Source organism: Leucopleurus acutus (assembly GCF_964270905.1).
Source record: "Leucopleurus acutus genome assembly, chromosome: 10".
NCBI classification, from domain to species: Eukaryota; Metazoa; Chordata; class Mammalia; order Artiodactyla; family Delphinidae; genus Leucopleurus; species Leucopleurus acutus.
Window position 1 is genome coordinate 98179409 of NC_139153.1, and position 14298 is coordinate 98193706.

General features: G+C 37.6%; 1 protein-coding gene across 1 annotated transcript in view; it reads left to right on the forward strand.

Moving 5' to 3' along the window:
* Positions 1-14298, forward strand: part of LOC309967681 (uncharacterized protein) — a gene marked incomplete at both ends in the record, with an annotated part of 268712 nt that overhangs the window by 4950 nt on the left and 249464 nt on the right. Inside the window, 2 exons of the mRNA XM_082848441.1 lie at positions 704-781; positions 1079-1255. Of these exons, the coding sequence (XP_082704567.1) occupies positions 704-781; positions 1079-1255 (255 nt within the window). The remainder of the gene's footprint in view (positions 1-703; positions 782-1078; positions 1256-14298) is intronic.

A 14298-nucleotide genomic window follows, 5' to 3' on the forward strand; every position in this document is an offset into this window, starting at 1 on the left:
AAGAGTCTGAGAACTCTAATAATATTTCTGGCTATTCATTTTCATTTTTGACCATTTATTATGCATTCTAATATTAATGGCTCTTCCAGTCATGTAATGAATTCTGGTTTTCAGTGATGTGGCATCTTATGAAATTTCTGTTAAGTCCCATAAGAGTATGAAACCCTTGGCACCTCACGTTATTTTGACTTTTACTGAAATTTGAGAAGATTGGATCATATTTACCCCTGATTAGGTTTAAATAAATCATCGGCTCACATGCTGGAAACTAGCAGTTTAAAACAAATATGGATACAAGTGAGAACAAATGCTTAGCACATACAAGTTTTCTACAGGTTAATTCTATTTTACCAAAATGAAATGGCTCTGGAGCAGAGTTCAAAGGAATGGATGCCAATCCTGCAATGCGAATTTCTCAGTGCAAATTTTCCAGTGTTCTTAATTTGTTGAGAGCTCTTTGCATTAATTAAAAATGATAAAAAAACAAAGTATTTTAATGTGACCTTCATTTGGCATTTGTATTAACTTTTCTTATCCTATTTTATTTAATTCTTCCACTTCTGTTGTTCAATTAGTGTTGGACCCCTTTAGGAGAGTTGTAAATTAAATGACATTTCAATGCCATTCCATATTTAAAATACTGTGTTAGTTGTGGATCATAAACGATGATATTCATTCTTTAGCTAATTTATTCATTTAACAGTTTCCCTGCAGAAGTTTCAGCAGAAGGCTCTGAAGCAAACTAAGCAGAAGAAATCCAAGTCGGCTGAATTTCTGGTGGGCGAGCCTGGCTTGATGAGTTATTGCTCATGATTTGTGTGAGGATTAATTAACTAATTACAGACAAATGGCTGTGGGCGAAATTTTGCTCTTGCTTGTCAGGGTGCAATTTGTAATTATTTTAATCATTTATTCTTTTTTTTTTAAGAGTTAATTTTAACCTAATTCTGTTTTGGTGACATTTGAGGATGATACACTTGAGTCTTTCCACACAAGAATTACTGCGAGGAATTTTCTGCTTGTCATTGGAATATATTTTGCCAGAGTGTGATCTTCTGACCTCCTTGTTTTGCTCCAGTTAAAGAAGCTAGAGGAGCTACGGAAGGCACTGGAAATCCAGCTTTTAACATGAGCAGCCCAGATCTCTCAGCACATCAGACTTCAGAAAAGAAAGTTATTAGACATGACATGCTGGATCGCACCCTTGCAGCTCACCAACAAAAATTCAGGCTGCTGGCCTCTGCTGAACCAAAAGGTGTGGCTTCAGCCCTGATTATCTTCACACTCGGTGACAGTTGCTGTGCCTCTGATCTAACCTGGGCATCCCAGAGCCGGCATCTGGCATTCCATTCCAGTATGTCTGCTCAGGCTTTCTGGGAGGCTCAGGGCACACCTAGGGTCTGCTTTGCCGTTGGTATGCAGACCATCGTCTCATATGGGAAGGCTGCTGAGCAGCAAATCCACCCTATCTCAGGGTGCTGAAATGGAGCCGGTTCAGTCTCAGGACCTAACACTCTGGTGCAGGTGGAGGGTTACCTGCTGATGCTCCTATTTATAGGAAGCCGCCCCGCGAGTGCATTTGTAAACCCTGCTGGTACCTCATCTGGGGCCTCAGACCTTGATGATGCCTTCCTTTAGCGGAGGACATAGTTTCTCTATAGGTTTAGACACCTGTGCCAGGTGCTCAAAAATAAATGCAGAAAGCATTCCTTAGCATTTAGAAGTTCTCTACAGAAATTCACATTAAGCAAAAGTTTCCTTGATTTTCAGTTGTAGGGCAATTTCCAACAGCTAACTAGGTAAAGGGTTCTACCTAAGCAAGGGGCATACGTATGTACTTTGCATCAGGTTGGCACAGGACGGCTGGCTCTTCCTGAGTTAGGGACAGTTCTGCTTCTAAGCTTTGACGTATTTGCTGCCTGGAAGGAAAGATTATTCTGTAACTACAAAGAAAGAAGTCATTAAAACTTGCTGTCTTTGCTCTTATCTTCATCACTGAACAAGACGAAAGACATCAGAATTTAATGACCATATAGCTTTTGGAGAGGGAACTGTCTGAAGTAATGGACCATGAATTGGCATAGATGTGTTCTCTGCTGGTCCCACTTCACAGCCTCATCATGATCTCTACCTGTACAGAACAGGCCGTCCAGATCCCAATAGGTTATCACGGTGTACAGAGCATTTATTTTATGAATTTTGATTCCTAAAGCTCAGGGGAAATTCTACCAGCCTCTAGATTTCTGCCTTCCACATCGTATCATGCATGTTCAAATCGGTGGATTTAGCTTGTCTTATTCTCCTTGCTTGTGTGTGCGTGCATGCGTGTGTGTGTGTGTGTGTGTGTGTGTGTGTGTTTTCCTGTAAGTCTGTGCAAAATGGCAGGATATAGGGCTGTCAATAATCGTAACAGTTGCCGTTCTTGAGTGCATATTATCTATTAGCCACTATACTAAGTATTCTATGTGCATCATCTCTTTCAATTTCATACTTCCTTAGAGTGACATATTAGGGTATAGATTCAGCTAATGCAATAAAGGCCACAATAACAGAGACTGAGACGTGCCCCAGTACCTTTCTATGAACCCCTGAGCTTCTGTTCTCATCCTCGTGGTCCAAGATGACTAGATACCAGCTCCATGCTCCAAGCACTGGGAGGGAAGAAGAAGGCCACAAACAGGTAGCTACATGTATCACACCTGATTCTATCCCACTTGCTGGAAATGAGTCACTTGGCCACGTCCAGCTGCAAGAGAGGCTGGGAAATGTTCTTACTTCAGAGTCATGTTTCAAGCTGAAATTGGAGGGGGGAGGTTCTAGAAGGAGCGAATGTGTGTTGGGGCCCACTAGCAGAATCTACACCAGGTATATTTTATGATTCTCCTCATTTGATAGATGAAAAAAATCAAGGTTGTAACTTGACTAAAGTAAGCAAGAGAATACATGGTAGAATAAGGGATTTAAACCAAGCCATGCTTGACTCTATAGCTTACATGCCTCACCCCCTCCTGTAGACCTGCTCTCTTTTTTTATGGGAGATGTTACTGGTTAGGGGGAGGGCATATCAGGATAAGGGCTGGAGAGGTTGCTGACATATTCAGAAGGGAGAGTCTAGAGTTGAGTCAGACAGTCAAGATGAGCAACCTCCTAGTTTGGCAAAGAAAATGCTGGCAAGGATGGTGAACAGTAAGGAACATGAAGGGAAACTTCATCTGGCATCTTCTTCAACTACAGACTCTGAAGATAAACTTCTCATGTCATCAGCCAAAGGGCATTTTTTAGATCTTTGGTTCCCTTGGTGGAACTAAGTTTTTCTTATGGAACTAGGATGTTTCATGCAGTGGGGTCCCGAGGAGAAGGATGTGTCCCCCTTGTCCAAGTGGAGGCTGGAGCAGGCCTTCTTTATAAATTTCTATTCAGCAGAGGTGTTCAGATTTCATCAAGAGGAATTCTTACTCTCTGTGGGCCCAAGAGCCCGTGTGAAAACCTTGAATTTTAAGTTTGTAAATGGATATTCAGAGGTGGAGTACCACTTGATGGCTCAGCTGTTAGAAGCTCAATAAAGTGAGTCATGGAGAATAATTATAGTTGGTGGAAGAGAGGTGTTGGCGAGAGAGGGTAAGATGAGGGCTGTGGAAAGGGTGACATCTGGGGTAAGTGTTAGGGTGAAAGTAATTATAGGCAAGTGCTATCCAGTAGAAATATAATGTGAGCTATGGACACAATTAAAAAATTTCCAGGAGCACACGTTAATAAAATTAAAAAGAAACAAGTGAATGAACTTTAATAATACATTTTATATCAATCAGTATCTACAAATATTATTTCAACTTATAATCAAAGTAAAAATTTAAAGCAATATTTAACTTTTTTTGGTATGAAGTCTTTGAAATCTGTGTGTATTTATACTGGCAGCAAGTCTTAATGTGAGTTCGCCTCATTTCCTGTGTACCATAGGCGTATGTGGCTGGTGGCTATGGTAGTGAGCAGTGCAGTTACAGACAATGAGACCTGGAAGTCCAGCCACTCAAGTTTGCATGGGAGAATTTGAGGAACTCTTAGAGGACCGTAACTTCCCAGTCTCCAAAATGCTGCATAACTAATATTGACCTACAGTATAATAGTTCAACACTGTCTCAATTGTACTAGTCATTTTTAACATTATTTCTGTGATATAAATTAAAGTCTGGATATAAAAAGCATTCCTGGAGATGGATTGAATAAATTCTCCTAGGAACCAGAAATTAGTAAATGGGGAGCGAGAACATTTTATAACTCAAAAGTAGATCAGAGTGGAAGGGGCTTTAGATGGAAAAGCCAGGAATGATTTATTATCCTGACAAAACCAGCCAGACATGGACATGGGTAGGGGTTATACCACCTCCATTCTGGAACATAATCAACATTAAAAAAATTATTTGATGAATCTCTACCTAAACCCACCCTGCTCACCTGCCTTTGGGAGAGCCTCAAAAAAAAATTCAACTGCAAATGAGATGTGCAGTTTTATGGTCTGTGAACAAGGAATACTATTTGAAATCCCTGAATTTAGAAACTTAGGTATTGTAGAACACAATGTTTCTTGCTAATACAATAAAAAAGAACATTTATATCATCTGCCAATGTGATGACTTAAGTAACATAGAGTAACTACATTTTTCCCCACAATATTATTACAATGAGCACAAATTCTCATCCTATAAGTAAATATCAAATACATTTCCACCTTTTTCATCCTATAAGTAAGTATCCAATACACTCCTACCTTTTAGATGCTTTAAAAAAAAAAGTAATGGTAAGTAATGGCAGAATACCAATGCTACTTTACTTACCCAAATTATTTCACAGAAATGTAAAATTGTTGGATAGATAGCGATTTAAATTATGAAGGAAATGTCTAGGAGAGGGATTTTCTAACAACAAACTTTGTAATAAAAAGACTTCAAATTTGTGATGGATTGAGCCCCTTAGTAGAGGAAAAATGTGATTGAAATGAATACACACTGATCTTTAGGAACAAGCAAAATAAGGAACTACTGAGTGGTCTGATTTTAAGATCCCTTGGAGGGTACCCTCAAATCCCTCCTGAACACTCCAGCGTTAAAGCATTCTTAGAAGCTTATTTGTCTAAAGGTTCCCCAGAGAAATGGCAGTGTGCTACAGAGCTGACACTGTACGTTGGTATCAGTCATTTTTACAAGGTGTGAATGAGAAAAAACACAATGAAAGTCTCAGTCCTTCCTGCTTCCCCGCCAGGTCTCTTCCACATGCTCTGCCTCTGCTCTTCCCTTCTAAAGAAAGTCACCTAGGCTCTGCTCAAGACCTTCTTTCCATTCCTGTTGCCTTTAATTTGTAGGTAGACGCTTAGCAAAAGCATTCAATCCCCTGTTTTGTAAATTTCAGGAGGAATAACTTACCTGTGATGATTTTTGGCCACACGTCCTCTGCTCCATCTTGCCCGGAACTCAGACTGCTTCTCTGATCCCAGCTCATCCACTTCGCTCACTGCCAGCCATGGCCTGGCCTGATGATAATTAGCCTGATGAGGAAGGGAAATTCAGAATTATAGCACTTGAAAAGGGAGAGCAACAGAGAACCGACAACTAATTAGAATTTCAAAAGACAGAGGAATCGACTTAGGTTCTAAACATAACAAGGGCTTGAGGGCTGGGTAGGTCGAAAGGGTGTATTTAATAATCTGAATATATAACATAGTGGCACTAAAAGTAGTGAATGACTGAATTCTAAATGACAGTAAAATGAAACATGGGACAGATGTAAGAAGGAGCCATGGAAAGGCTTTAGATAAGAAGAAATTAATTATGGAGGTGCATAGTAAAACAGTTCAAATGATGGTGTGATTTAATTGCACTTGGGAAGTTTTTCCTTTTAATCTCTAATTTTCAGAGGTTATTTCAAGTGTTCTTTCCATCCTTGCTTCCCTCACCCAAAATCCTAGGGGAGAGCATTTGATTGACCATGCTTAGGTCACTTGCCAGCTCCTTGGCTTTGTCACAGGTAGGGGAAGTAGGTTCTGTCAGCTCTTCCTGGCTTCTGTCATTGGAGACAGGAATCTGGAGTTACTGAACCATCAAGACTATACACACTGGGAACTAGGAAATTGTGATGCTATTAGGGAGGGGAAATGGATGCACTACAGCAAAACAAATCAACCAGACACACATCTGATAAATGTTCCGTACAGTTCCTCAGTCTTGGACTATTTCCTGATCATATCCTATTGTTCATAACATCAGTACAATTAAAAAATGGAAGTGGTATATGTGTGATTAGTTGGATATAAAATGTATACAATATTTTGCTTAGGAGTTATATATATATATATAATCCCAAAATACTTTATGTATTTCTCCATTTCCTCTTCCTCATTTACTGAAAACATATTGCTCGAACATCTATTTCCCAAGCACTATGTTAGATACAGGAGACGCAAAAGTGAACACAACAGACATGGTCGTTCTCTGTGTCATGAAGCATGTTACACCAGCAAAGTCACACTGAGGGCAACTCTTGAGATTTTAGTTGATTAATCCAGATTAAACAGGCACTCTCAAAAAAGCAATGTTTTCTCATTCAAGATTTTTACATCAATTTCATAAATAACATTTCTCAGATTGAATGACTCTAGAAGTATGGGTAAATCAGGAAAAAATGTGTGTGCGTGTGTGTGTGTGTGTGTACCATATGAACATAACTGTGATCTCAGTTTAGTTGATTAAACTGTGTTCAGCCTAGGACTGAGCATGTCTGAGGATTTGTGGTTTAAAGTGGCCTAAAATGAACATAACTTTTTAGTGAAAAAAACCTATAAAAATTTAGGTTTTCTGATGCTTCAGTGATGTGGTCAGTATTTTAGCAGCTGCACAGAAATTTTTTGTTTTTTTTTAAAACCTAGTTCCCTTTAAATATTGGGTGACATTTACAAAAATACTTCCTGGCCATCAGAATAAGTTACACTGATGCAGTGAAATTCCATATTCAATTTAAACTTTGCTAAGCTCTCTTTACCTGCAGTCTGACTGGTTCATTTGTTGCATTTCCATTTTGAAAAAAGACTAAGAATGTTCCTGGCAAAGGACTAATTCTAAGGAAAGAGACAGACACATGATCTTGATCTCATTCGAAGACTCAGGGCCAGAGAAGAAAACTAGTTTTGAGTACAGTCTAGTGTTTGCCAATCATATTGTCCCATGGTGTAATCCTCAGGCCTTTATTCCTGGGTCTTGGGGAGAGGGGTTTGGAATAAAAAGTGGGATCTCTGTCAGTCGCTGGGGACCTAGGAGCTCTACCTGCTAACCTGTGTGACATGGAGGGAAGCCATGTGGGTAGAGGTGACGTGTATCCCTCCAGTTGGCATGGCCAATGGAACGTGGGATGGACAGAGGCGTGAGTTCAAGGTTTGATCAGAACCTGAGAAGATGTTAGATAGAACTTGGGATAACCTATGATGGGTGCCAGCAGGAATCAGTATTGGAAGTGACAGTGGTCACCTGAGGTGGCCCAGCAGCAGCTGTGGGATTGACAGCCCTGCTGGTCTGTGGGGTGGAGGTGCCGCCACTGATTTCATGATGGATGTGGTCTGAAGACCACAGTGTAGAAACCTTGACAGCAGGCAGCAAAGCGGAAGCCTCAGCCTTAGAGAAAGAAAATGGCAGATGTTCCAAAAGAAGCTGAGAGGAATGAGTTTCAGCGTCTGTGATCAAAGGACTTAGATTCTCTCCAAAGAAATGAGGGGTGGTTTGAATTAAGGGTAGGAGATCATAATAGTTGTGCCTGAGCTAGAGAAATCCTAAATTAGGGTTGTAATCGTGACCCTAAATCTGTCTTCAGATTGGTGTGGCCATTAGAAATACACAGGCACAAAAATTTATAATAAAAATGACATGTAAGGGTACACGTTAAGTGCGTAATTCAAATTGTCAGAGAATTGTTTTTCCCCCTAGTGCACATAGCCTAGATTATTTCAGTAGTGATATTGTATAAAACTGTTTATATTGTTCTCATTTGCCCCTTAAGATGGAAAAAGGGTGTTATATGAAATATATAGTACATTTAAAAATATTTTTTGATTTGGGACATTTCAAATATTATTAAGAAAAAGAAATATATAGGAAAATCATTTGCTTTAGGTTTATGAACTGACCTGGATTTGTGTTTTAAGATACCGTTTGGCTCCTAAGTGATTTGAACCTCTTTCATTGACTTGGAAGCCTAAAAATATACACTCAGGAAAGCATCCTTCCTACAGAAATATTTTATGTAGATACAAGATGGGTGAAATATTTGGTCAGTTTATACAAATCAATTTAAGTTTACTGTCCTACCCCACCCCCTCCTTTTTTTTTCCCCAAATGGAGTACCAGAGTTCTAGAATAATATTTGTCCCATTGGGAAAGGAGCATTTTAATCAAATATTTGAGTTTTGGGAATTTCAACAGCATAAGAAAAGTTTAATTAGTTTTCTTCTCAGAAGGAACTGCCCACCTCCAGGTAATCACACAGATTTGCCCAGGAAATCAGCAGAATGTCTATTGATGTTGTCTTTTCCTGTTTCTGTTAATGCTAAAATTGAAACCATGGGTAACAGTTTACCAGCTGTTGAGCACAGTCATTTTTCTTTCTTTTTTTAAAAAAATATTTATTTATTTATTTATTTATTTTGGCTGCCCTGGGTGTTAGTTGCGGCACGTGGGATCTTCCTTGCAGCATGTGGGCTTCTTAGTTGAGGCATGCATGCGGGATCCAGTTCCCCAACCAGGGATTGAACCCGGGCCCCCTGCATTGGGAGCACGGAGTCTTACCCACTGGACCACCAGGGAAGTCCCGAGCGCAGTCATTTTTCTATCTTCTCTTCAAATTTTTGTGAAACCCCCAATGTATGACTCTTTGTAAAATAATATTTTATAAAATCTGTCATAAGTCGTTGGTTGGGGAAAGAATTTTTATAAGAATTATTTTAATATTCAGAGATACTACTTTATGATTCCAGTTCATTGATGATAGATTCATTCATTGAAACCACTGGATTTGTTTATGTGCCAGTAAAATTTATGTACCTTCAAAATAAAAATGTGAGCACAGGAATCTGTATAGTGGTAAAAAGTGTGGTTAAGAATCTTAGAATCATAGAAATGCTAGAAGCAGAGATCATATAGCTGATATTACAGAAGTCCAATGAGTCTCCTAATATAAACAGCTACACAGTAAAAGAACTGAGAGAAAGACTTGTTTTCTGATACATTAGTGATGCAATCAGTCTCTTAGCAGTTGGACAGGTTACTAAATTGTTTACCTATACCTCCTAAATATTTGGTGAAATTTTCATTTTTTTTCACATCTTTATTGGAGTGTAATTGCTTTACATTGTTGTGTTAGTTTCTGCTTTATAACAAAGTGAATCAGCTATACATATACTTATATCCCCATATCCCCTCCCTCTTGCGTCTCCCTCCCACCCTGCCTATCTCACCCCTCTAGGTGGGTGAAATTTTCTAAAAGATTTTTTTTTTTGCTTCCAGAATAAGTTGCACTATATCAGTGAAATTCTGCATAATTGCAAAGTTTACAAGGCCACCATGTTGACTGGAGTTCAATAGTTGCATTTCCATTTTAAGAACAATTTTACTAGAAAAGTTTCTTATGACCTTACATAAACTTTTCATGACCTTATACATGTTTTTAGCATACGTTCGTTAGTCCTTAATCTCCAAAAAATTCCATTTAGAGTTTCTTTCAAATATTTTTTGTTTTCTATTAAAGAGATTTAATAGAAAATAAGATTTTCCTTAGCCTTCATCAGATTGATTGACCAAAAACCTTATAAAAAAAGACCCATGGGAAGACCTGAACCCTTTGCTTTATGAGATAGAGTTTGTTGTTGTCTATAAGTTACCAGATTTTTAAAGAGAAAGTATTTTTAATACTTTAATTAAAAGTATTTTTAATACCAGATTTTTAAAGAGAAAGTATTATTAATTAATATTGTTTAAACTAAATCTAATAATCCAATATATTGATTGCTTTCATACTGAAGTGTGCTACAGTGTGCTGAAAATATTACTACCTGAATGAACCCTTAAGTACAATACATGAATATAAGTAATCATAGATGCAGGGGGGAAGACATAGTTATTAAATGAATGAGGGCACAATCAGAAATATTAGGGGGTGACTGATGTCTAATATCAGGTCCTTCCTAATTGAAAGGCAGTATTCTAAACTGTATACATAAATCTGTGGACAAGTAGGACAATGGTGCCTGGCTTCAACTAGAAAGAAAAAAACACACCTACTTTGGTATTGCTTTTGTAGGACTTTTAAATATGCATAAAAACAATATATTTATACTTAACCTTTGAATTATCATTATTACTTAAGTAATGGAAAGATCTTCCTGTTTAGAAGTTAGGTGCTTAGGGACCCGCTTTAACTCCAAGGATTTGAGGTCCGGAGGAACACATGATGCATTAATGCCTTGGGGTGCGTCAGATGAGCCCTGCAGCAATTATGCACTCGACAGCACTCCAGTGGTTTGAAAGTTAAAATGCCTGGTAATTTACCATGAGGGAGGGCCTTAGGGGAAGAAAGAATATGGCTCAATTAATTAGTACTTGTTAGCAAACTTCGACTATTACCCTATTTAGGTTTTCAAATCACTGATATCTCAAATACCCACAAGATTTGGAAAAGAAGTAAGAATAAGCAGTGGAGAAAGCTAATTTGTCCAACAGAGCACCAGTTTTTGAATATAGTGTGAGCAGTGGAGCCATTTTCACAGGTTAGCCTTTCTATAAAGAAGAAAACGGAACTGGTATCCATTTGCTGTTTTTAACTCTGTGGTTAAAACCTCATGCCTTTCAGTTTGAGTTTCTGGGTAAGATGAATACTCTTGATGACTACCTAGGGATTCCTATGAAAATCTAATAGAAATAAATTAATTTTGAGAGTTATCTGGAGCTTTATGATGGGTGTTGGTTTTCTATTTAATCACTATATCTCCTAAGTGGCTATTGTAGGTATTTACAAAAATTAATGATTCTTAAAGATTATCTGGTTGTTTTCAGGGTATTATTCAAATACTTTGCAAATTATTGTCTTTGTTCTAAAGGCTTTTCAGTCAAATCTCTCATGCATTCATGGTATGGAAACATTGCCTTCAAATAATATTTACACAAAATATAATTATTTTCAATACTTTTAGCTCATGTTCCCCCTTATTTCTGTTCTAATTGTTTTGACTAAGATTTCTAAGAGAATATTGGGTAATAATATTGATAGTGGACATCTGAGTCATAGTTTGAGTTTCCATCATTAGGTTTTTTTTTTTTTTGGTTTGTTTGGGTTTTGTTGTAGTTTTGTTTTGATACTTAGTATAATAAATTTTGGTTTAAGGTAATTCTCATATTAAAAAGTAACCTTGTATCTTTTGTTGCCATTAATTTAAAAAATGTTTGTAAATCAATCTTATAAAAATAGTATTTGAGTGGATTTAGTAAGATAGAGCATGTTTGAGTTTGACATAGTTCCCACTAACTTGCCGTTTATTACAACCTCTTGATTTCCACATTTCTGTTTCATACACATGTATAAAGTGCCTGAACATTTAAACCTGAGACCTTGGTATTAGATTTTCAAAGTGGGGAAAGCAGAAAGTTTTCCCAAATTTATTTATAAAGTTCATGGGAATCAAATTTAATTATAGATCTCTAGGCTTCATGCCTTTAAGAGGAATAATGTTCAGGAGAATATCCTAGTTTGTAAAATTTTCGTGCACGGCTGTAATCGTAGAATGTAACTTATTTAGTTATTTAGTTTACATGCAGGCCTTGTGTTTATTTAACTTACAGAATATTATAAAAAAACATGATGATTGGTGATAAAAAGCTGAGTTGAAGCAGGTGGAGTCACAGGAAGAGGACAAGAATGGAACCAATAAACCAATCCAAAAATGGATAGAGGCATTCAGAGCTTCTCTCTCTGGAGCTAATGGGGCTGATTTGAAAGGAAGTGGTTGCCTCGTTGAGTAAAGATGCTTCCCATGATTCACACTAACCTTCCTCTGGTGGGCAATTTCATTCTCACTATTATAGCCCCCAAGGAACTGCATGGGTGCACACTGGAGGATTTCCTGACCAAAGTTCACGTACGGTGTAATTTAAGTAAAAGCCCTGATTACATTCCATGCTGCTCTGAGTTAAAGGGTAGGAAAACCTGATATCTGTGGAAGGGCAGAGGCAAGTACATGCGCCTTCCTCCCCCAGTCAGTAAAAATAGCCCAAGAAATGCACTAACTGAGGCTGATTCTAAACATTGAACAGCTAATTCTAGGAAGTTAGAAACAAAAGTAGAGTATTGAGAGTATAAAGACCAATTTACTGATTTATTAATTTATGTGTCATGCCCAATTGCTTCAATGTAGAACCATAGATATATGTATATATGCAATTGTCAGATTATTCATCTGAATGTAACAGGCAGTTAAATGTCGGCCATATTAAAACCTGTTGTATGTATGTTGCTAAATGCCCTACTTTGAATTTCTCAGTGGGTCTGTTAATTTTCCTGTGAGATGATTTTTGATATATCCAAAAGCATATTCTGAATGATTAGGGCACTTTTAGGAATTTATCCTATTAGTAACCTACCTTCTGGTAATATATACCCTCTCCTAAAACCATCTCACTTTATTAAATCTTGACCTATCCAACGAAACACAAGCAAAGGAACTATTGTTAAGATGAAGTCTGTAGTTTCCAAACTGCTCATAGGTTCCACGAGCTTTCCCATCTTAAACTCTGCCTACTATATTCAGGTTATTGGCCCATCAAGGCAAGATACAACAATAGAAAGGAAGAATTATTTTAATATTTAATAATAGTAGGTTCTTATTTGATTCATAAGCTGATTTATGTTATAGCAAGAAATTGGCAAAATAGTAATGTTATAAATAATAAATTATAAATATTACATTACCACTTCACTATCTCAGTAGTGCTGAGAACATCGTGATTTAATCCTGCATGTCATTCCTAGTTTGAAACAAAGGTATATGCAAGAGATGCAGCCCCACCCCTCCCTGGGATGCCAAATCATCTTTATCTGGCTTTATTTTTCCCCCACGTCATGTAGTACCATCTCATAAACTGTAAAATATACATATTTGTTTGCTTTTATTCTTCCACTCACAGAATGTAAGCTCTGTGAGGGGAGGGATTTTTGAATGTTTGTTTTGCTGATATATTCACATAATAAGCACTCAGTAAATACACCTTAAATAATTGAATGGATCTGAAACATCATATCCGCATAAAGTGACCCTGTACGACTTAATAATAATTTGAGCAAAAACATCAGTTAAAAACTCAACTCTGGGACCACTGAGGAAGTTTGGATTCCATTACTTACTTTATTATATTGTAACTTTGGGAGGCAGAGAATAATTGGGGAGCATCCACTAACAAAACATGCTTCCCATGTCTTTATGCTTTTGTGTCTTTTTTCCTTTGCCTATGCCTCTCCTTCCAATAAAAATTCCTTGCCCCTTTATTTCTGATATGGCTAATTCCTAATCACATTTTAAACTTACTTCAGTTGATATATTTCTCCAGGAAATCCCCAGTATAGGCTAGATGCTCCTACCACACACTCAAACAGACCTCTGTCCCTTACACGATATTAAATCACACTGGATTGAACATTAGCTTCCCTGTCCTGTCAGTGCACTGTGCTCTGAAGGCAGAGCCACTGTTTTCTGTTTGTTCTTAAAATCCAGACATAGTGTTTGGTTCCTAGAAGGACTCAATGAAACAACAAAGGGAAGGGGGTCTTGAAGGAAAAGAGAGAGGGGATGGGGAACAGAAAGGACAAGAGGAATAAAGTGTGATAAAAAGGTGATAAGTTTTGGCTCATTTTAATCAAGAAACAACATCTAGACAATGGAAGGATTTGGGTATTACAAAAAGTTTCCGAAAAAGGTTTATCTAACGAATGAATTCAGATAATAGTATGAGTACCTCTGTGTGCCAGGCACAATTCTAGGCACAGAGATTATGTTTTTACCCTCATGGAGCTTGTATTTTAGAGTAAGAGACAGACGACAGCAAGTATAATAATGCATAGGTAAAACGATACACAAGGAACTGTAAAATGTAGTATAAAATACAAATACGTTGTAAAAATATATGAATCCTCTAAATACATAATGTTATAGAATTTGAGGATTTTTAAAGAGAATCAGTGGATTGCCTCTTTGCTCAAGATCCCTTATAATTCTTTACT